Source organism: Antennarius striatus, chromosome 11 (genome assembly GCF_040054535.1).
Source record: "Antennarius striatus isolate MH-2024 chromosome 11, ASM4005453v1, whole genome shotgun sequence".
NCBI lineage: Eukaryota > Metazoa > Chordata > Actinopteri > Lophiiformes > Antennariidae > Antennarius > Antennarius striatus.
In genome coordinates this window covers 7,092,935-7,117,163 of record NC_090786.1, presented here as the reverse complement: position 1 = coordinate 7,117,163, position 24,229 = coordinate 7,092,935, and the positions used below count along the sequence as shown (strand labels likewise).

General features: G+C 42.0%; 1 protein-coding gene across 1 annotated transcript in view; it reads right to left on the bottom strand.

Moving 5' to 3' along the window:
- Positions 1–70: 70 nt before the first annotated feature.
- The window catches only part of lrpprc (leucine-rich pentatricopeptide repeat containing), a 45,585-nt gene continuing 21,426 nt past the window's right edge, over positions 71–24,229 (bottom strand). The window contains exons 24-38 of the mRNA XM_068327512.1: positions 19,520–19,644; positions 18,035–18,141; positions 13,449–13,517; positions 13,258–13,348; positions 12,613–12,755; positions 11,337–11,415; positions 10,954–11,083; positions 9,070–9,158; positions 8,786–8,984; positions 7,339–7,463; positions 7,102–7,217; positions 3,650–3,724; positions 3,401–3,485; positions 2,363–2,505; positions 71–200 (exon numbers count right to left, since the gene is read on the bottom strand). Coding sequence (XP_068183613.1) covers positions 138–200; positions 2,363–2,505; positions 3,401–3,485; positions 3,650–3,724; positions 7,102–7,217; positions 7,339–7,463; positions 8,786–8,984; positions 9,070–9,158; positions 10,954–11,083; positions 11,337–11,415; positions 12,613–12,755; positions 13,258–13,348; positions 13,449–13,517; positions 18,035–18,141; positions 19,520–19,644 — 1,639 coding nt within the window. The 3' untranslated portion in view covers positions 71–137. The remainder of the gene's footprint in view (positions 201–2,362; positions 2,506–3,400; positions 3,486–3,649; positions 3,725–7,101; positions 7,218–7,338; positions 7,464–8,785; positions 8,985–9,069; positions 9,159–10,953; positions 11,084–11,336; positions 11,416–12,612; positions 12,756–13,257; positions 13,349–13,448; positions 13,518–18,034; positions 18,142–19,519; positions 19,645–24,229) is intronic.

The window sequence follows — 24,229 nt, the reverse complement described above, 5'->3', positions numbered from 1 at the left end:
GTCAGAGTGGAACACTCTGCCCAACATAACATCATTTACTAATATCTAAGATTTAACACGGCTGTAAAAAACAGAGGATGACAGTGTAATCCAGACGGATGCAAGACGAAGAGGAAGAGGAGGAGGAGTTCGGATCTCTATTGATCTGTTTTCGATGATGATGACCGTCTCATGGCTTTTGCATAAAATTTCCAGGAATTCTGGAAAGATAAGGAAGACAGTTGTCCCTCAGACAAATAGTATGAATACACACCCTTCATGTAGCAACGTGTGTGTGTGTGTGTGTTTGTCTTGCCTCCTTCCAGAGGTCTGTCTAAATCGTCTCCACCTTCCAAACAGGTTCTCCCCCCATTAATACACAAATAAAGGATTTGTAGCACACTCCCCAAACACTCACACACTCCGCCTCAGTTTCCAGCTAATTAATCTGTGTTTTGATCCACGGCTGTGGGGGGGCGGTTTTGTTTTTTGAGGGGAGAGCTTTTTTTCTTCTCTCTCTTTTTTTTTTTTTGCAGATTACAATCGTTTCTTACTTTTTAAAGTCGCCCATTAAAGAAGTAATTAATGCTGCTAAATAGTTGTGTTCACTTTAGAAGCAGAGGGAAAGAACATGAGATCCTGGCAGAAGTTTGAAACGCCTTCAAACGTTCGGTTCCACGTAATTACAAATCTTTGTACTAGCTTTATTTGCTTGGGTTTTTGATGTCCGTCTGAGGTCTTTTCTCAACGTCCCGCAGAGCTCAGGGACTTTTCACACGGAAAATCAATTAGAATTAAAAAAGCAACATCAGTCCTTTCCAGAAACACGATGATCCACCCGTCTAGCTGTTAACACTGGAACTATCCTCTGGAGACAGGTTTTCCTGATTGGCTTTAAATTGGTGGTGGTTATTTCTTTCACATTTTCAGGGGGACATCTTTATGTTGGAGAGATAACTTCTGCACAGCGGAGGATTTTAAACAGTTTGTAGAAAGCTGAGCACCATATCTAGTCACCTTTCCCTCTCCTTGGAACTCCTCCGGCTCTGCTTTGCTTATAAATCTGAGCCGTCACTTAACTATCCTGACATTGGGTGAATAATGCAGCAGCTCCTCCACCTTCATCCCTACTTCTCCTCCTATCTTCGTGCTGCAGGTGAGTGATGGGAAGGTAAGAGGTGGGCTGCGCTCGCCTCCAGGGGACGGCACATTAAAGTGCTGAGGCTGAGAGGGCTCTGTGTGTGTGTGTGTGTGTGTGTGTGTTGTATCTTCTGCCAAAAATAGGGTTACGCCAACTTACAAAATGTACAGTGTATTGAAATACGAAGAAAGAAAAAGCGAGTGGCCTTCAGTGACACCATTTTTCTGACACAATACATTGTATTGTGTACATTTTCACTGCAGGACACAGTTCGTGATGCAAATGTTAGCGGTGGGTCTGTGTGGACTGGACAATACCGAGAAGGTCGACTGCTCCTTCTCAGAACGGAACCAGTTGCAGCTCATCGTTACCGACAATTTGTGTCGACAGAAACATCAATGTTTTCTATAGTTTGTTTTAAAGGTTGAAAAATAAAAACAGAAAATTTCAGTTCAGCTCCATTCAAAAAACAGGTTTTCTTTTTGAACGTGTCCATTTGTTGGTTTGTCAGCGGGATTATCCAAAAAAACGACATACATGAACCTTGGTGAGAGGATGGGTTACATACTGGAAAAAGGTAGCAGATCCAAGAGAGTTTTCAGTTTTCTTATAAAAAATCTTAACAGTTTCCTTAATTTGTCTGAAAGATCTGTAAATGTGAGCACTGTGGTGTAGAATCAAATGTGTTCTGGAGGTATACACCCTAATGTAGTGCATCTCAACCTTTTCTGAGCCGCAACACTTTATTCACAGAAAAAAAGGCACACCACCAACCAAAAATGTTACAAAACGACACTTCATAGACTAATATAGTTAATATGTGGTCCTGACAATATAGTCGCTGTTCTAATAACAGCTGCGTGTTTCTCTATGTGTTCATGCAGATAAATAATCTACTTTCTTGTTTTGAAGTGACGAGTGTTTTGATGGAGATGGCGCTGAGCTAGCTTTATTTAGCTCAACAAAGGCTTTTTTTTTTGTTTTTAAACCAATTAATTGAAAAGTGGGTTTTTTTTCCCCACGGCACACCTGACGTTCTCTCACGGCACACTAGCGTGCCGCGGTGCTGCTCTAATGACTCCTATTTTAGTTGCCAATCTAACGTAAAACGAAATAAACGATTCTCTGATTCACTCTACTTTATAATCCCGGTCGAAAAGCCGCACAGAATCCACAAAAAACACCCGTAAATACAGGTCCGATCAGATTTATGTGCCGCATCTGTGTGTTTGTGGGACTCACAGGGGGTTCGTCGAACGGCACTTCCTCCCCTTGATTTTTATAGAGCACAGCGAGCCGTTTGAGTGTCAGCTCGTTTATGTTCGTCCCTTCCTCCCGCATCTGCTCGTACAACGCCCGGGCTGACTCGAAGTCCCCATCCATATCTGCCAGACGAGAGGAAGTAAGAGACTACATGTCAGCAAACAACACAAACACACCCTGACGTGTAAAGGTTTCATTTTTATGCAGACATTCAGGAATAGAAACGACACGTGTGTATTAGACATATGTGGGTGGCTAAGTCCTGTTATTTTACAGTTGATCTATGTCATTATGCTCAATTTTGTAGACATTTAAATATAAAATCCTTACGTTGATACAGAGCTCAAATCAGCACCTTTCTGTTTATTTTGTCCAGTTAATCTGAAGCAAAACGGTCTGAAGTTGTGTTTTAAGAAGCTGCTGTCATAAAAAATAGAGGCAAAAGGACACAGCAACGACTAGATCCATCATTTCGTGGTTGGAGGGATAAAAAAAACAACAAAAAAGCAAGTTGAAGAGATATAAGGAAGAAAAAAAAAAAACTCACAGAAGAAAAAAAGATAAAAGTAGAAGGACGGGGCAGAGAATATCGCTAATTGTGTCCCGCGTGGCTCTCTTGACCGACCAGCAAGCGAACGCTAATTAAATAGTCGTGTCTGCTCGTCTCTGGTGTGACATGTAACGAAAAAAGGGGAGACGAGAGGGTGAGGCGGTCTGGTGAAAGGGGGTGGGGGGGGGCGCCAGGAGAGGATGTTGGCTAAAGAATTGAAGTGAGGAAAAAATGGATGAAGACAAAAAAGATGGAAAGGAGAAAAAAAAAAAAAACGTAGCGAGGGAGAGAAGTCAAGAAGATGGGAAGGGCGAAAAAAAGAAAAGAAAAGCTGAGTGGTGGACCGTGTTTCAATTAGCACGCTAGGCTAGCCAGGACAGCTACCTCAATGGAGGACATGTGTACTTGGTAACCTCTGAATGTGTGCACATGTGAACGTGTTGCGCGAGTCGGTGCGTGGGCCTTACAATGACATTTTATCAAGGTGACTTTCACCCAGTCCTCGTTGATGAAGTGAGGAACCGTGTTCAGGATGGACTTGATCTTCTCCACCTGTAAATTCATTTGAACAGGAGATCTCACACACAACATCTACAGCACCACAGTTAAAGATGCAGTATCCAAGTTCACAATACTGTTTTGTACATTTTTGCTTCAAATACATCTTTAAAACGAGCTCTGTAAATCATTAACACGCTGCGTCTGCGTGATTTTACCTGTCCAGGAATTTTAGCCTTGAAATTCAGGAAGGCCATCACTGGATCTCTCTGTTCAGCGACACCGTTGTGGCGCTGGAGACGGAGAAGAAAAGAAAAAATAAAGACGGGGAAACAAATGACAGAAGAAGAAGCAGGAATACTGAATGGCTCCTGTTGTTGAAAGATTAACCTGAACACGACTGCTTATGATGAGGATGAGGAAAGCGTACCAACCATTTACAGTTTGTGTGTCTACCTAAAGAGAAACAGAGTGTGTGTGTGTGTGTGTGTGTGTGTGAAAGAGATGCATTAAAGTGTCTTCACTCCGCGTGTGTTCTGGCTGAGAAGCAACGAGGGCCGATTACTAGCCAGTCGTGAACTAACGTGCTTTAATCCTCCACTTCTTACGGAATTAAAAGCAAAGCGGGTGGCTTTTAACAGGAGGATGTGTGTGAGCACACACACACACACACACACACACACACTTCTCTTAGAGTCACCAAGCGGCAGAATGGTTTCAGTACAATCAGGCAATTAGACCCACTTCGCTCAACTTTGCCCCGTGCTCTCACCCCCCCTCCCCTCTGTTTCTCCCCCCTCGTTACACCGACCAGCTCCCCAAGGTTGACGCCGCAGCCAGCCGGGCCTCCTGACGCCGCTGCTCCTCACACAGACCCACCTAAAAGCTGTGGGCGCCCAGGGAACGCTCCCTTCCTCCCCCGTCCCACATGAGCAGCCATAGAGGAGGAAGAAAACGACCTCACAGCTCCTGACGACCAACTCCATCCCTCTCCCCCCGGTCAGCCTCCCCCCCCCCCCCCCTCATGACGGGCCTAGTCATCACTACGGTGGGCTCTTCTGCTTAACAGCTTTTCAGAGTGAGGGTCCTGGTTTACTCAGGATGGGATGGAGGAGTCAGGGTTGTCACTACCCCTCTGTGACAGGGTGATGGGGGAGACTCCAAGGGGAGAGTCAGGAAGACAAAAATAGGCCTCAGTGAGAAACAAGGAGAACACCAGTGTCGCCTCTACCCTTCAGTGACTTTTCAGGACTTTTTAGTTTGTCTTCTTCATGAGCTTTTGATCCTGCATTATTATTAAAATTTAGTTAGGAGGAATGGGACCTCGATAATCATTTCCATGCGCTAAAACTATTTACAGTATCAGTGATATTTCAGTTTAAGTAACATTTGACAGCAATGAAATGGTCCCAATCTATTTCATTGCTGTTCCCCTGTTTTTAGAGTGTCTCAAAAACAGGGATTTATCAGTTTTTGAGACACTCACTGAACTTATTTCTTCTCACACCCAGAGAACAGGCGGTATTTTGATCATCTTCACTGCTTTGCCTTGTGAGTGAAACCGTTTGTTGCTCAGTTTGTTATTATGCAGAACTTTTATGCCATTTCAGATCTAGATGCTTTAAATGTCAGGCAGCTCTTTTCTAACCTTATGATCATCACCCCCACATTTCTCAACATGTTCACACTTAAACGTTGAACATTTCATGCTCGTTTCTGAGTATTTTAGAAATTTTACAGTTATGAAAAAGAGAAAGATATGTTAAAAAAATTCTTGGGAATCTTCCATTGGCAATTTGAGTCCCGTTAAAAGCTCATGCCAGCAGCATATTATACCTAAAGAGTCATGTAATCATATTTTTTTTCCCCTGTTTAAATGGTGATGAAGATGAGAGTAGTGAGAAATGGATCTGGTCATTAACATTCATGCTGGGCAGACGTTTAAAAATTGAGAAGGATAATCACTGAAGATGTCATGATGGACTGAGGAGCAGACAACGTGTTGCCTCCGCATTTGAGTGGATCTGTGTCCGATTCCCTGACTGACCTACTTGGTAAATAAAGCCCGGACCGCCTCGTCACAAAGCAATGGATTTACACATTAAGAATTTCTCAGCTTTAAGCAAAAATTAAAATTGGAAACAACAGCTATTAGAATATTTTGAAGTAATACTGTAAATCGATTTCAATGAGTCATTTGGTTGTGAACTCAATTTGTCCAAAACACACATACAACTATACTACACTTATTATTTACAACACCCTTACGATTTCTAAGAGATTGATAAAAAATATTTTTTTAAGGTGGGTAACAGCCCAGTTGGGTAGCTGTGAGATGAGGATCGTTCGCTAAGGAGGCTTCATCTACTTTTCTTCTCCTCACCCCTCTGCTTGCAACGGATTCATGTCCCCGGGCTCAATGCAAAGCCATCGAGCTGTAATGTATGAACTGTGTTAAATAAGTGAGCGAGTCGGAGGCCGGCTTCAGACCGCCGGGCTCAGCTGTGGAATGTGGGCAGGCGTTTCCTGACATAAATGTGAGGAGAGATGAATTAGTTAACGACTGTGGTGGGAGAGTTCTGTAATCACCAGGGTCTGACAGCTGGAATGGTGCATCCTGGGAGATGTGATGGACTGAATTCATCTCTAGTTCCCCTTGTTGATTTTTTTTTTTATATATATAAATTATAGATTTTAATTACTTTGATATAATAATTTAAAAAGCAGCCAAGTGCAAAACACTCAAATGGAGAAGCGTGCAATGGGATGCAACACTCCAGATGATTTAAAATTAATTTTTTTAAGTGGTCACACACACACACAAAAAAATTGAGATGTCTTCATGGTACTTTGGTCATATTTTGCTTTGGTTCAAACATAAATAATCAAGAAGCAGGAGAACACGAGTACCTGCACCTGGCAATTTAAAACTCACAATTGCACTCAATTACCTTCAACAATAGCAGATAATTATATTTGGAAAAGTTATTTTTCCCTAATAGCTGTTGTTTTCCCTATCTTTCCCTTTTTCCCCATCCTTGTCTTTTCTTGTCTCAAATAGACAAAAAGCAGCATCCGACCTGGAATTTATTTCTCCATTTTTAATTTAAATATTGATGAAAAGAAGCGAGTCAGAGTAGCCGATAATTTATCTTTATGTGTTTGCATGAACGCTCATCAATTTCCATTCGATATTAATCAAGTATGTCTCATCCATCATCTGTGGACAAACAAATAAGTCTGAAGAACTACAATAATACACACAAACATATCTCACCCCCACCTAAAACATTTCTGAGTCAGCAAAGTGTTTTACGAATACTGATGTCACAAATTGACCTCTGACCCTTTCACCTAAAATATTTACAACTGGTCCTCACTTGTGTGGTATTTCATCATAACTGCTTTCAAAAATTCATAGTTTGTGCCGTAAACTGTATTTTAAAGAGATCACAACAATCCTGGTCTTTAACCACCCAGTTATCGTGGAAATTTGAGCCTTATTTGAAACATTTCCCTCCCGGTGTTAATGACATGCTGCTCTCACAAGACAGGGGATGACAGATGAATGACATAAATAATAAATATAGTATACAATGATTGTGGTTCTACTAAAATGGTTTTGGAGAACACAAATCTTGGCAGGAGCATGCATATCACTCATACTCACATCCAGAATAGCCTTGGCCTCATCTTCTCTCTTCATGTCCAGCAGCTTGAGGAAAAGCATGGTCACAGGTTTGTAGCAGGCAAACTGGTTGGCTAGGCGCTCTACCAAAGCACTCACTGCAACAAAACACACACATTTTGTCAGTGGTTTTATCAGTGTGTCTTTTTCACTTCACATAAGCTTTTATTTGTTATTTGCAATATCATATTTTCTCATTTTTTCCCCCTGTTTCCTTACATTTATCGGAGACGTCATTTTCCAGTCCCAAGATATTTTCGATAAGTGGGAACATTTTGTTATATTGGATGATGGGTTTAGTAAAGAGATGCTCCAAAAGCGCCAAAGCTGATTCGTCATTACCCCTGAAACAAAATCGAGATTCGATGAGCATGTTGGAAAGAAAGGTTAGCTCGGTGATTTCAACTGAAAGACACACATGATTCATCAATAGACAGAACAGAGAAACAAAAATCATATCTTTACACAAAAGTCTGAAGGCTTTACGGTTTAAGCTAGCATTACAAAACTGTGAACATTATAAGAATAAAATCTGCTACCACATGCTTTTTTTAGACTTCAAAAAATAATGCAGATAATATAAATGAGTTACTAAAAAGATGATTCACTTTAAGTCCTCGCTCGCTGTTTCTTTAACACACACAGTTTTTCTGCTGAGCTGAGCAACAACCAAACAAATGCATTCACACACTAAAGCACTGCAAGTCTTAAACAACTCAATCTGGCAACCTGGCCTCGCCACTAATACTCTGCGTTCCCTTCTCCCTCCCCACCGTCACCATTCGTGATGAATATTTAACACAAAGGGTGTGTGTGCGTCTTTGTGTATGAATGTGTGAGAGCGTCCGGTGGCGGTGGTGTGGGGGCAGCCGATCTGTGCTGATTATTACGACTGGGACCATTTGAATAATTCAACAGGGGGCCCCTCTAAATGTGGCGCGCCGCTTTCCGGGCCGACTTGCTTTTCCGCCCCGGCTCTTAACCAGTCAGCTTGACTCATATACAGCGGGGACGCACGTGTCAGAGCTACTCAGCGAAGCTCCCAGAGGTCAGGGTTCAAGTTGACAGGCCTAGGCGGCGATAGCCAATCGGGCGTGAGACCGTCTTGCTATTCTTCACTTCCTGCTGTCCCTCCGAGCTGGCGTGGCGACGAAGCAGCCGGAGCTGGAGGACAGCGCTAATGCGGCAAGTAGGTGCAATGAAAGTTTGATGCACATGTGCTTTAAATTTTGTTCTCTATTGTTTGAGAAGCGGAAAAGGAGCAGCGGAAGATGGGTGTTTTAGTGACATTAACAGGAATCCATGAATAATCCTATTAGACCTGTGTTTCCTATTTGTACTTGATGCCCCACTGGTTCTGTGTGCTTTTACTGTAAGTGTGTGTCAACCTGGCTTTTGTCACATCAAACACTCTGCTCTTCAGTTTCGCTTTATACTGCACAATAAGGCCAACTGAGTTTTTAAGTTCACCTGGATGTTTGTCTGCAAGAAGCTAAATTGATATGAACACAATTTTCTTGAAAAAATCTTTGAATTCTACATTTTTGGCTGCTGTATAAATTGACAAAACTAGAATCAGGAGGGGCTTTTTGAATTCCCTCCTGAATTCAAAAAGACTTCTCATCTCAGCTAACAATTGGCCACACAGATGCTTTTTTTGTCTTACTTCTGAAAATGTGTCAGTATTGCTCTGCTGGACGCCACTGTGTACACGTAGCTGTTCACGCCCTCCTTCATCAGCGTATCCAGCTCCTTCAACCCCTCCACGTTGCCATCGATTGCCATTGATTCGATCAATGATGTGATGGCAAGCTGGGAGGGCATTTGGTCTGTCGACAGCATCGACTTCAGGGTCTCTAAAGCATCTGTGGAAGAGTGTGAGAAGCCACAATGTGTGTGTGAACTCTGCATCTGTGTGTTGTCTAACACACACACAGACCAGTCTGTTACCTTTGATCAGGCCCCTCTTGGACTGTGTGATGATGATCATACTGAGGGTGACTTCGGTCAGCTTGAAGTCCGTTAACATAGAGCTGGCGCTGAGACACAAAACAGTTTGGTTTTAAACTACACATGCAAAAAGTACATAAATGAGTACAAATACATTCATGCATATTTCATGAACACAACGTGAGGTTATAAATATAAAAAAAAACAGTTTAAACCACATCTGGTTACATCTTTCTATTGAACACTGCTAACATGCATGTTATTAAATATGTAAGTTGTCACTAATAGAGGGGCATCCTTGGAAGACCCTGAAAACACAGATACCCAAACAGTTGAAGACTTCCTGTTGAGCTAAGACACATGTGTGTTTGTAAATCCGTGGGTGGGATTAAGCTCAACACAGACCCCGGTCTCCTGCTCCTCATCCCTTCTTCCTCCCAACTTTCCCTCCCTCACTCCGTCTGCTTCTTTTCAACCCTCCTCCTTTTCATTTCTTTGCTGTAAATCCTTAATCAAGTCTGCCTCCCGTCTTTCCATTTCTTATTATGGACCTGCATCCAGATTAATCCGTCCACTCAATTGACCATCAGGGCTGGCAATCCTTATCGCCACGGTTACACTAGGCCAAGCATCATCCAGCAGCCGCCGGGACAGGTCAAGGCGGGGGGGGTTGGCGCCGTAACAGGGTCGTCGGCACAGGAAGATCAAGCAGTGGGTGGGGTGGGGGTCAGAATTATTCTTAGAATGGAAGAAAAGCTCTAGAAGCTGTCGCACTCTCTCTCTTTCTCACCTTTTCCCAACACACACACGGTCTCTCGCTTTCTCTTTCTAGAGGTATTGTGCTTTCACATTTGCCTTTTCAGTCTCTCATCAACATCACTGTTTTCCAATCCCTTAATCTCACTATAAGCATCCCTGCTGCTCAGTTCTGTACAGATTACCTAAAAACAAACACTCGCATGCACAGAGAATTAATGTCTGTGGCATCTTCATTAACCTCGTCAGTGATTAAATCTGAATCTCCCATCTTTGTCTCGTTCGTGTGCTCCCGTCTTCCATCCCTCTCCAGACCCCTCTCCATTCATTTCCCTTCTCATTTTGAGCGTGGATAAACAAAACTTTTACCAAAGGACGCTTTAAACCAACTTAGAGAGGGGAGATGGGTTATCACTTGCATCACACGCTTTATTAAAGGAGAGGCTTAAACTGATGAAAGTATTTCTCATGTAATAAGAACAATGTAGAGTGCTCAAAAACAACACTGGATATCTTTCCCTACAATTAAATATAATTCATTTTTCTCTGGTTTTGTTATTATATTATTATCATCTCTTTTTTGGGTACTTGGCCTGTTTTTCCTCTGCGGCAAGAAAGCCGTTTAAAAAAAAAAGGGACAAAACAAGACAAAGGAAACAGGAGATTACCTGAAAAAGACAAAACCGAGTAGATCAGTGCTGCGCTAAGCTCAGAGTCGCTAATACCTCTGTCTGTCCATCTATTTATCTCCAGGCGCAATGTATCAACACACGATGCATTACTAACTGGAACAAGAGTGATATTTGTGCACAAAGCGATCTAAACATGTAAGACCCATTGTTCATATCTTGCAGGGATGAGTGTGCTTTCACACAATCAGTGAATAATCCTCATGTCAATTAGGAGATGCAGTTTTTAGCCTGAAGTGACCCAGTGCGACAAAGGAGGAAGGAGCAGAGAATTGTATTTCACAATATTTTCGCTCACTATGACTGATTAACTGAAACGGACAGAGCAGCGATTATGACAGGTAAAACAAAACGTGCACAAATGAAGATCATGATTCCCCAGAAAGATTTAACACTAATTGTTAAGTGTCTTTTGCCCTTGCAGAATTCAGACACTTACCTCTCCTTGATTTGCATGGCATCCTCAAGTTTGCCCTCAGCCAACATGGCACGCATTGCAATATTGTAAATGTCAGCACTCAAGACCGTACCCTCCTCATTGGCTCGCTGCACCATTGAGTAGGCTGTTGCTGAGGAACAAGAGGAGCAATCGTTAATGTGAGTCAAAGGCAGGGTGGGATAAAGACAAGCAGACCTTGATATATCTACATTTTTTATCACATCAAACTTTTATGTTGTTTCTGGTGCGAAAGCAAGTCAAACGCAAGATTTTCCTCTAATGCTCCAATTCCTTTTTTGGAAATTCGACACATTCTCATATTCATGGTAGCTTCATTATCTCTGCCCTTCATGTCAAAATCACAGAGACCTCCCGCTGCTTACCTCGATCGATTTTCTTATCACTGCTGTCTTCAACATTTTGAGTTTCTTTAGGCTCGGCTTCAGTTTTCCTGTAAAAAGTCTGTAAGTGACACACAAACAAAACAGACAGCGATGAGCCTCCATTTGATGCTTCAAACAAAACAGGATTCCAGGCTATAACGTGCTCAATTATGTGCCTTGGCAATAACTGGTGTATGCATGTGTGTATGCGTGCACATGTAAGGGTTTCTCGAATGTTTGGTCACCCATGTAGTAGCGAGGGGAGGGGGTTAAGCTGTATTAGATAGGGGCATATTAGGTCGGGTACCCCAGGGGCAGAATGTACATATGTGTTGAAGTGAGGGTGGCAATTCAAGAGCCCGAGGGGTCACCAAGTCCTTTGCTCCAGGCAACGGCAATCACTTCCTGTCTCATCACGCTTCAGGGTATTGGAGCATGTGCAAAAAAAAAAAAAAACCTGTGGAGAATGTCACCAAGAAGGAACGCAGCGATAGAAAACTTATTTGAAGAACATTTCAAACTGATACACATGCAGGTACGCTTCACATTTTATTTCTGTGTCAAAAGAGAGTCACGGCCTCACATACAGTATTAACTAAGAATCCAGTGGCAGCCATATGGTGGCATTTAGCTGCTGGTTAAATTAGTCTGCCATTACAGATTTACAGACAGATCAAGCAGTAATTCCTTTCATCAGCCAGCCTGTCTGATTGACCACACTTCAAACCAGAACTTCAATCCTGTTTCCTCTGCATGTAATGAACAGAGGCTTAAAGAGAAGTCGGGTGGGGCAAGAGGGGCGAAGGCCCTGCATGTAAAGAACAGCTGCTAAGTGTTTCCAAAGGTTGGTGGGGTTAGTTCTTACGATCAGAGGTTGGGATGAGTTTGCTCTTGGGGTAATTCTTCCAAAATGAAAATGACTAAATGTGGTTGTGTGTGTATGATAAATACACCTATGCAGCTTCAAATAATTAATTGCATAATTTATATAAAACAATGAACGACACTTCTATGCTGACATGTTTTAATTGTTTTTGTCTTATTGATTGTAATACAATCAATTTAAATCATATAAAATTGATTAAAAAAAAACGAACAAAATTCAGTTTAATGTCTGACAGACATGCCTGCACAGGCAGCATTGTGATTTCTGGTCATTCATCTTTGCTGCATGATTGTAGGTCATATTTGACATCAGTTGCTTTACTTTTCACCCCTCAGGAACCCCAATGGAATTCTGGGTAAAGATAGTGATTTAAAAAATTTTTTTTTATACCTTAGGTAACTCAAAGGGCACCGTCTGGCCATTTCTACTCATGATGTCTGCCAAAAGATACAGGGTTGCACTTCTCGGAATGATGTTCTCCTCCTGCATCTTTGTCCACACCACCATTGCCTTCTGCCAGTCGTTTCTCTTTCCTAAAGACGACAACAAGGCAGTGAAATGTGGTGGCGACACACAGCTCTTTGTTGTTGTGTCGTCAATCCTGGTTGGAGCTCAACACTCAACCTGCACCATGAAGTAATTTCTGACAAAGTGCTCTGTGCTGAGTGCAATCAAAGCACTAATCAGATCAACAAACTACAACCATGCTGTCATTTAGGAAACACACACACCAGTGGTGTGTGTGTGTGTGTGTGTGTGTGTCTGAGTCATCAATCAGCTTCAACACCCAAATCACAATAACAGTTATCGGCTCTGCTCTCCACTTCAGCAATCACACTATATCTTCTACCATAACCCCATTCACCTTGTTACACATGCAGACACACATACACACACACACACACACTTCTTTCCATCCCTTTTGGGGACTTGACCCAACATCCACACACCCTGACGCACAGGTGGAGGTGGATCATCACTTTTAGCAATAAAGGGTAGGATGAACAAACACACATGTATGAGAGAACGACTTACTGCAGAGATGGAGGATGTTACTGTACATTTCCTCTCTGTCGCAGTCATACAGTTTGCGCGTCATGTCGGTCATCTCCTCCAAGACCTCCATCTATACATGTGAACAACACATAATATAAGCTGCAACCTTTCCATTTTTACATCTTTGAGGCATTCATTAGATCAACTTCTTGTTTGTATGCCCGTGTTACCTCATTGTTTGCAATGCATCTCTCTGTAAACCACTTCAGGGGTCCAGACTTTGCCCTTATCCCAGGAGTCTACAAACGGAAAAGCAGATTTAACATTTGTATTATCGATGTCAATTGAGCAATGTACCTGTAAAACAAATCATTTAAAACCAACACAGAGAAAATGATGGTTCTTTCTGCAAAAGAAGCTCTGACCATTTTGTGAACACCAAGGTTTTTAAATTGTCACAAAGATGTGTTTTCAGATAATTAAATGTAAACTGGTGTGTGGAACAGGATGCAGACGTTTGTGCGGCTTTAAGTAGGTTGTAAAAACACGGTAGGAACCATGAAGGCAATAGTGAGTCACTACAGGTTTACATCTAAAATTTCAAGAAGCAGTGACGTGGTGAAGCTTTAAAAATGTTAAATTACATAAAACAAAGAAAAGCAACTCGAACCCTGGGTGGATGTCTTTCACTTCAATAAAGACACACCAATGTGTGAGCATCACTCTGTCACCTGTTGTATGCGAGCAGTCACACAACCACTACTGAACCACACAGGATCACAGGAGGGGGGGAAAAACAAATTACTGGTCAATAGAACAAAATAGAAGATTTGGGGATTAACGTGTACCGACGACGACCTCCCAGCTGACATAAATAGTTTCGGGAGATTTGTATTATTTTTAGGAGATCAATGATACGTGGAGTGTGTGTGCTGTCACATAGGGGCTGACATAGATTGATCTGTGGGCTCGTGTTGCTGAGATTTAGCCTGATACGTAGAGTGACTAGATGATTATTATCATGGAATAACAGCGATGAGGTTTTCATCCGTCTCGTGGGACTTTGACAAAATCTGAATAAGACTGGGACTGAGAAATCTCACCCCCCACCCCCTTCCTGGTAATCTGGCTGAGAGAGAAAAAACAAGGAAAAAAAAAAAAAGAGTGATCAACCAGGAAGTTAATCTGAAAAGAGATCAACAGTGCTCAATCCCTGCTGGCCTCTTTGGTGGAAGCCCATCATACCGGGGGGCGGAGGGGGGGTGGACTCAAGAAAAGGCAGCCCTCATCCTTTTCTCTGACCATCCCTCTCTGCTTTCCTCTTTCAATCCCCACTCCTCCCAAATCTCCCTCTTCCTACATATCTCCCCCCTGCTCCTGCTCGGTCTCTTTCCCCGCCTCTGCTTCCCGCCATCCGGCCCAGGCAAAGGCATTATGTTCTTACCCAACCAGCCAAAGGGACAAATTAAAATGCGTTTCACTCTCTCTCTCTCTCTCTCTCCCCGTCTGTCTAATCTTCTTAGAGACTAAGGCCCAGTGCAAGTGCACCGTCTTTTTGCCTGATTCCCTTTACTTGCTAAAGTCTTGCAGGCTCAAAGCAGCCTTTTGCACATCTACTCACAATCCCGTACACACAAACACGAATATCTTTTGGGATTTTGAATGCGCCGGGACAAATCTCCCTAATCTGGGGGAGAAAATGAAATCCTCAAATAAGACGGCACGTTAAGTCAAACACGCATCAGTGAACTGAAAGAACACAAAGTAGAAGCAAACAAAAAGAAAAAAAAACCCACCTCACTCTCACTTTCACAGAGATAATGGGGGAAAAAAATGACATCAGGTCAAATTATCAAGACAATCCTCCGACACACAGCAGAGTGTATTAAAATCCATCGCTCTGTCTTTAAAAGTCTTGTGTGGCCTTTAGAAGTGAAAAGTGAAAACATCTTTTCAGGTCACTCTCATCCTTACGTACGCCAACGGGAAAGACAACCTTATCTCACCTCCACTTAACAAACCCTCTCCATCTCAATTCCTAATGTTCCAATTCCACTAATCACCTGGCCATTTAACACACACACACACACACACACACACACACACACACACACACACACAGATAATGGCACACCACTCTTTTGCAATACTACCTAACCTTGACCATCCTACACACACGTGTGCCACAATAATAGGCCTGGCCACCCAACAATCCTCTGTCTAACCTTGACCATTTAGCACAAAATTGTCCACCTTTCTCTATCATTACATTTAATTAGCTGTGATTAATCAGCTGCCAATTATACCAAACACAGCCTAAAGAGAGACGCCACTCTGCAATACCACTTGACGCTCTTAGAGGGGACAAAAGTATTTGTGTGTTTGAGTGGATGCTTATTTGAGTGATGGACTTGATTTTATTTTACATTATCATGCACCATTTCAGAAGTAAACTTTCTGAGACTTTGTTGCGAGAGATTTATTTGTTCTGGTTACGCTGTGAAAAGACAACAAAGCAATGACATTTACAACACTGTTACACAAGACTACCACTGATCCACTGATTGTATCTGAAAGCTGCAATAATAGATTTTCCTGCCAATAAATTGTACTTGTGTGCCTTCACAGCAACTAATGTTTTTTGCATTTACATTGCCAAACCTGGTTCTTTGTGCTATTTTGTGGCATCAAGCTGGCTGAGGTGATGCCAAATGCACTCATTGATACACCGTCGACAACCAATTAGTGAGAGAGAATCGCCATTACCATATCTTATCACCGAGAAAGTGGACAGAGGTAAACACGAACCACAGATGCCATTTTTAAACTGTCTCGTACCTATGCATCCTTTACGCAGTCGTGCTTTAAGAAAAACACAGCGGTTTGAGGTAGCAGCCTGTCGTGGCAGCGTGGAAAAACACGCTGTGGGCGATGGGGCCGTTAAGGATGTTTCTTTGTTTGGTGGTACGTTGCCTGTGCATTGGAAATGACTTCACAGTATGTTTGCAGCTCGTCACTATGGCGACTGGCTACACTGAGAGGTATTACAAGCTGTAGAGTAAAAGTCAGTCGGCTTAAAAGAAAAAAAAAAAAAAAAAAAAAAGCAAAGCAGGGCAATTATAGTGGAGGGGCCAATGTAAAAATCAAAGAATAAAAACTCATTATAACATGTTCATTAGTTATAATGAACAGGTTACCATGTGACAAAATAACAATAAAACTGTCAACTCTAAAAATATACAGAATAACAATGATCTAAATGTCTAGCCTCAAGTTGAATGAATGCGAACATCTGAAAAACATTAATGTGACAAACCAACAGACTCGAATCTCAACCTGACGTCCATCTGTTGTCTGTTTAAAGACGCCGTCGGTCTCACACGTCACTGCCACGCAGCTGGCTTCCTGTCATAAGCAGGATAACAGCCAAACAATCTCACAGAAGGGAAATGAGAGCCATAATAACATGTTCGAAATATTTAAGAGGACTTGAAAATCCTCAAGAGGGACAAATCCCTATTTTATGTCCACACCACCAAAGAGAGAGTAATGCCACCCCCACCCCCCCTCACATTTGTTCTCATCCTGATCAGACAACATAATAACATTGTTCCCCTTCCACTGATGTCAGGCTCATCCCTGTATTTATTCATTCACCACTCTCTCTGTCCCACTATCCAGTCCACAGCCGCCCGTCTGTTTTATCCGTTTTAAAGTCACTTCTCATCAGTTCACTATGTCACTCTCTGTTCCTCAAACTCATCTAGAAGGTTTCAAGTGAGACATAAGAAGACAACGACATATTTATTCATAATATTCTGGTCAATTTTCAGGTCAGATGATCTACAAGAACGTAGAGAGTTTGACAATCATGTCCCAGTGTGTCGTCTGTGACTCCTGACAGGAGATCAGAGTTCATTCTGATTATTATTCAAATTACTATAAATTATTATGCATTAGTCATGTAGATCCGCTAAGAAAGAATCGTATTGTGGCTGCAGACAAATATAACGTAGATAGAAATAATAGAAGGGACCAAATCTATTCACTTTGGTTTTCCACAACCGGTACCATGAGGTAGATCAGATAAGTTGAATAAACTCGACTGGGAAAACATTTTGCCTCTCAACATTTTCAAGCTTTGCCTACAAACCTCAGTCGACTTTATTCAATCCATGACCTGGAAGACTGAGGCTCTTTACAAACATATTAGTACCTACATTTTCTTCTCCTTAATACATTAACTCCATTACATTATAAAGTCTTAAGACTTTTTAGTCCACTCCATTAATGTAATAACTTAATTTCATAGTAATTTAGCAGTCAGTCAATATTCTGCAGGTGGGACACAGCAGCTAAACCAGATCTGATAGACCTCATCTGTTAGTTTCCTTATCCCAAACGTTCCTATTTTGATTTATTTTAGGATCACACCCAGCTCACTGTCTTTGAGCCACTTCTAACAAATAAAGCCATTGAAAAGGGCTGTGACTGTTTTAGCTCCAATGCCTATAATCGTTCTATTTACCAGATACATTTCAGTTTAAGACTTTAGCTAAATTAGCCATGTGCATCTCTGTTTACCTTATAGTATGTTGCATAACAGAATCAGTCAAAAAAATTAACATATGTATTGAGTAGAATTAGGATGTTAGGATCAGATAAGACTCAAATAACTCTGGTAAACAGATTTTGTTAACACCATCTTACTAATAAAGTAGTAGAATTTCTGGTGCCACCTGATGAAAATGAGGAAATTGCAGGCACCAACTCCATTGAACAAGTCAAGACTTTTATTCTAGTTGACTGTGTTTACCTCAATGATCTTCTTAGCCTCCTCCTTACGGCCAGTCTTCAGGAATGCAAAGAACAGATCGTACAGCATGGCCATCTCTCCTCGAGCCTCATTCAGGAAGTCTATGACTGAAACACAAAGGCACAGACACGCAGAGAAAGTTCATAAGTAAAAATGCTTTCAAGGTGACTCAACAGGCCCTGTAGTCCATCCTTTCCTTCTGACTATTGTGTGGCAGGATGTTCCAGACAGGAAGCAACCATATCAAGCCTACTCGCTAACAGTCAGGGGTCCCAAATGGAAACCTAAGCTCTCTTGCTTTACTTGCTAAAGTGCTCTGCTCAGCATCAAGTCCTATCTTTGTCCAGCAGCTTTAGAACAGGAACCACACAGTCGCGAGGCAGAGATGGAAATATAATCCCTCTTGCTTCAATTTAAAATCAACGAGAACAATGTGCAGCGATTTTGCTTTTAAGTACTTTAATGATTCCTTAATTTGCTCTTAAGTCTGCATTAAAGTGAAATTTCAGTGTTCACACCTTAATTTAGACTCTTATGTGATGGAAATATTCAAATTAAAAGCATTAATAATCTAATATATCATTTAAAGATATATTAGAGGTTGATACTGGTCCCAACGCTTCAGTTGAGGTCAGACATGTCAGTCGGTTTTAAAAGAGAATGTTTTGCGTTGAGTTTTGAAATTCTGTGGTCCCGCCTGTTGGAAATCTGCATTAGCCATCAAGGTTACATGGGTCCATAAGAACAAGACAGGGTTCAGCAAGCAGCAGCACTCGTCACGGACAAATGATGCTACCGGGTCCAGGTTTGTGTCACAAGTGCCCCCCCGAATACAGCTTAACATGAGCCAGAGGGGACACTGAATCATTTATGCGCTGCACAGGCTGGCCTGTCAGACTGTCATCCTAAAAGTTGTTTTGTTTTTTAAGAGTACAGAAACAGACCGTGAGGGTCTGTCACCTTTTTGGGGTCGAGAATTGAAAGAGGGAGCAGGTGAAAAGGGGATGGGAAAGGTGGAGAGGTGCTCCACTGCCGTCTGGATCTCAGCTACTCCAGATCCACTCGCCCCTGCAGCACACTGATCTCGACCTTTCCGTGAAGCTGCTGTCGCCATACAGTCGACATGCTTTACAACAACTCTGGACCCCCCTCTCTCTCTGACAGGGAATTGTTGTTGCTTGTTACACGCCTTTTAAAATGTACCAGCTTATTCGATTAGCCTCTTCCTTATACACAGCAATGACTACCAGATTATCGGATTGATTATTTTTAATGTTGCTGATGGAGAGCAACAGATTATCATCATCTTACTCTATAGATGCTTTGGTTTCATTAGCATAAATAAGAAATAAAGATATATACAGTGTGTGTATTTATATAAAAATGAAAAAGGACAGAACCGGCTTGGTGAACATCTTCATTATCACAACCCCTGATGAATGTTTTGTCCATTAACTGCATCATTTGACATATTTTGTGTGTCACCTTTCTGCATCTGGTCGGTTTCTTTGTTCTTCAACAGATGGACCAAGAGGTCATGTGTGCTACTCAGGATTTTGTAGTCTTTCATTATGTCGAATGTTGTCTGCACAGCGCTCTCCGTGTCATCACTGAAGGCGGGTAACCACACAGAAAGGGAAAGAGAGAGCAGAGCCTGAGTTAGATGCAACAACTGACCAATCATTCATGTACAGGATTGTGCTGCTACAGAATAGAGAGTGTATCATGGGGTGTTAACCCTGTGACCCTCTGTTTGTGCACTCTGACCGACTGCAACAATGCAGGCCTTTGAATTCCTGACAGCACAACTGTGGGTGATGAAGCCTTTTGGCCCCAATATATCATTCTCATGCAATCAGGCACACTCTGGCAAACCTGTCAGCAAGGGGCTAATGCCTCTGTGGACAAGCTTTTAGAGAAGACGCAATGGAACAGGCAAAAAAAAAAAGCTGGGATATTTACTCTTTGCTCCTACTGATCTTTCTTCTCTTTTGTCTTCAACCTCTTTTCACCTCCCTTCAATTCATCCTCTTTCCCTTTCCTCCTGATCCCATGCCTCCACCTTTCATTCTTCATTTCATCCCCTTTTCTTTTCCTCCTCGCCATTTTCGTGTTTGATTTCATGTTTTCAGCCTCCCTTCTCCGACTGAGCAATTTAGAAGAAATATAGTAACAAACATTAGAGACTCTCCCCACCAACACATACTTGCTTTCTTTGCTCCATCTATCCTCCTTTCTGACCGAACGAACAAATAAAAGAGGAAAAGGGAGAACGAGTGAACCTGATGGAGTGGCAACGAGAGGAGAGATGGAGACGGGAAAGGGAAGTGAGTAAGCAAGAAGATGAAAGTTGAGGGAGACACCCCTTCAGCCCCTTTATTATGACAGCACTGCGATCAATCTGTTGATTGGGTAATTTCCATGTCAATCACATAGAGGTCAAAGCAGATGAGGCAGCCACACAGGAGGCAGGGGGCAATGCAAGCGAGTGAAAGAGACAGATTGAGTGTGAGAGGGACTGACCGAAAGTGAACAGGTATAATTTCTGGAGTGTTTTCTCTTCTAATCAATCAGACGAGTAGATTAAAGAAATCTGCCAAAAAAGACCAACAAACTGAAAAAACCCCCAAAACAAAACAGGAAATGGTCTGACCTTGAGTTCAGTTTCTGTGAGGCGAAAGAGAAGGTGGGAGGATGAAAGCAAGGACTAACGTGGCCAGAAAAAGGGAGCTTCTAATTTTAAGAAAGGGACATTATTCAAATGTTTGGTCAAAAGGCTGTTCAAACGCACAACAGTCTCGTCAAACAACACAGAAGAGAGAAAAAGAGATTTTTGAAAAAGATGTGAGCATGGGATAAGACTGGAGGGAAGTAAAAAAATGAGGTAATGACTTGGAATCAGTGCAACTTGACTTATCTGTATAATTATCTTTAACTGCTCTGATGTGGCTTTTCACAATGGAGTCGTGCCATTTTGGTGAATGTTTCAAAACTCCTTCTCCAAATTTGTTTCACTTCTTCTTTTTGTCCAACTCATTCATTCCTCCATCTACTTATAATCCCTCCTTTCCAAAAAGACACCGTTTAAAAAAAAAAAAAAAAATCAATCAATTACACCCCCTGTCCCTTCCTCTCCTGTCCCCCATCTCTCCGCCCACCGATCCCCCCTACCCAAAAAAAAAAAAAAGAGCTAAAGATGTTTAAAAGATGGTTAATTTCCCCTAGGTACAATTTAACTGTCACTTTGCGTTGCCATTTACTGCAGCACGCAGCCCTGTTAATGTCTTCAACTTCGCATGTCAGCCACTTTCCAGCCAATTAAGCACTGAGGGGGAAAAAAAAAGAAAAAAACACGCCACTGTGCTCAACCTGAAGGATTAGACAGGGAAGCTCATTTTGCCTCATCTCATGCAGCCCCTCTTTTCCTCCCTCTCTGGCCCCCCTTTTGTTAAGAGGAGATGGGCAGGCTAGTTATCGAGCCGCTGTCCTTGCGTGTGGTTAGACGGTGTCCGTGTCTCAAAATGTAAATGAAACTGTGATGATGACACCACGAGCCCACTGTTACATATGCCAAAGAATCCATCAGTGTCTCCCCCCGCTGACGATTTACGATACCTGTAGAATATTAAGTAAAACCAGAAGGAATGTCTTCTGATCCCACATAGTGATGTGGGAGCTGAAATTTCACCCCCCCCCCCCCCTTCACAAAATGCACTTTTCAAAGGCTCCTTGAAGCTTTTGCATTTCTGTGTTTCAGATTTTAACAGTAAACAAAAATAAGATGTTGGCTTGGCTTCAGATTGTGACACCTCATTTTGATGTGAAATCAATTTTGGTTTGTAGTCTCTAATTCAAATATATTTTCCCTGAAACTATCAATGTACTTCAGACTGGTCAAAAATACTGGACCCCCCCCCCCGCTCCCGCAAATTAAAACTGCAAAATTTCACCAGACTCTGAAAGACTTTGTCAAACTCACAACCATTTCAAGTATCAATGTAAATTTCCACATGGCTACTTAGTTTAAAAATATGCTGAATCCAAAAATCTCATTTTACATGTCAGATTTAAAGTGGCGAAGTGTTAGCATTTACAAATTAGCACTAATAGTGTTACGTTCCCTATATACAGTATTTTCCGCACCTAAAAGCCTTTAATTTTCTCAAAAATCAACAGCGCAATATTATAAATGAAACCAGTTTTAAAATAGGCCCTTCATTGAAGGTGCGCCTTATAGTCCAGTGCGCCTTTTAGTGCAGAAAATACTGTAAACTCTTCTTTTAGCTCCGTTTGGACCCTTCCGCTCAATAATTAGTGGTAAACTGTTGAGCTGTTAAAAGTTGACGCATCCTTCATCGTGTCTTCTCTCTTCCTTGTTCAGTCTCTTTGTCGAAGCATCTAATCCACTTTCGTGACTCATTGAAGCATGTCGGGTTGCTTCCATTTTTTCACTTTTACCATTGTCTTTTAAGCTGTGCTCATTAGTATTGGGACGGTCTCCTCTTCTAGTAGGCTTCAATAATTCCAATCTCAACACGATATAAGGCAGCAGAATAGAGCTGTAGTAACTGAGGTGTTTTTTTTCTCCATACCATTCATCGCCAATCAGCTCTCAAATCCTCACCACATGTACGTCTACTCCTTTGTGTCTTTCATACATGGCCCACCGTCACTTCATTCTTTAACTCATTAGCATTTCCGGTCGCTAATCACTTCCATGAGGGTGTCGGAATCTGATCAACCTACCAGCTAACGCACTGAAGAGATAGCACAGAAAACACTGAGTGGTTGGGCATGAAAGCTAACAAGGCGGTGCCGTATGATGGGCTGTCACGGGTTAATCTGCGGGAGAAGTGTTCATTAAGTCATTAGCGCTGACGCTACGATGAAATGGGCGCAGCAGAGTGATGGCTTCTTTGTCCTCCTTTTATCATTTCTCTCTGTTCCTCCTCCCAACTGTGTTTGTCCGCCAACTGATGGAATGAAAAAGGTAGAGGTAAACGGATGGTACATGCGAAATAAAATGAGGAAGAGAAAGCGAGGAGATAAGACTTGAAAGGAGCTAAAAAGTCAAGTGTTGTGATACTCAAATGCACCCTGAGGCTCGGCAGGACCATCGCTGCAGCCCCGTGTAAACCTACTTTGCATAACCATTTCAAACATCTCTGCCAGGCGAAGATAATTATCTGTTGCCAGGAAGATTTTTTGAGACAAAAGGTGTCATGATGAAACTGAGTAACAGCGTTACATGTCCACTATTTAAAACTGATAATTAGCTAAAGTGACATAACCACAACAATGTTTCTCCAAGGGTCATGATGTATTTGGAAAATTCTATATAACAAGGGTCTACAGAACTGCACTTTCCTCTAATGTGCATTATAACTAGTAAAAATATATACATTTTTCATATAAATCCGAGTTGGACTCGATGCGAAGATATTTTGGATGAATGCATTGCAAAGAAAATTCTTTTTCATGTAAGAAAATGTAAAAATTATTTTCTAAAATTAGGAGGGAGAAAAAAGCACTCTCAAAAACGGGTCACCGTTTATCGACTTGGGAAAAAAAGTCACATGTTAACTTCAACATGTGAAAAGACGGACTTAAAAAAAGCTTAATGAAGCATTTTTTAAAAGGGGCACAGGAAACAAACCCCAGCCTCAAGTGAAGTTTGCTGTGAAACGGATTTTATCTGCAGAGCAGGTTTCACCTTTCATTTTTTCACCATTTTCAGGCCTTGAAAACCAGCCAGTAAACCAGGCCCTTGATTTATCAACAGGAACGAGTTAAGTTGGTGTGTGTTGTACACCATCGTGTGTGTTCTGTGTTTCAGCTGCTTGCTGATGACCCAGGAGTAATTTAGCCTGCCTAATCTCACAGCAGCAGTGCTTAACAAGTGAACCTGGAAACTGTGCCAGAGACCAGAGGGAGGGGTGCACCGGTGTATGTGTTTGTGTGTGTGTATACAAGTTTTACCTCAACCTGTAGTTTACATGCTGCTGGCAAACAGTGTGTTTGAAAGTATGTGCAGGGCTTGCATGTGTGTGCAGCGGTTAGCCCCCTGCCAGTGCACTGTGTGGTAAATCCAGCAATTAGTGCAACGTGCATAATTAACATGCTAATGAGATGATCTACTTAAAAGCTGCTCTGACAAATAGAACACATACACAGAATAAGGCGCTAAACAGAGTC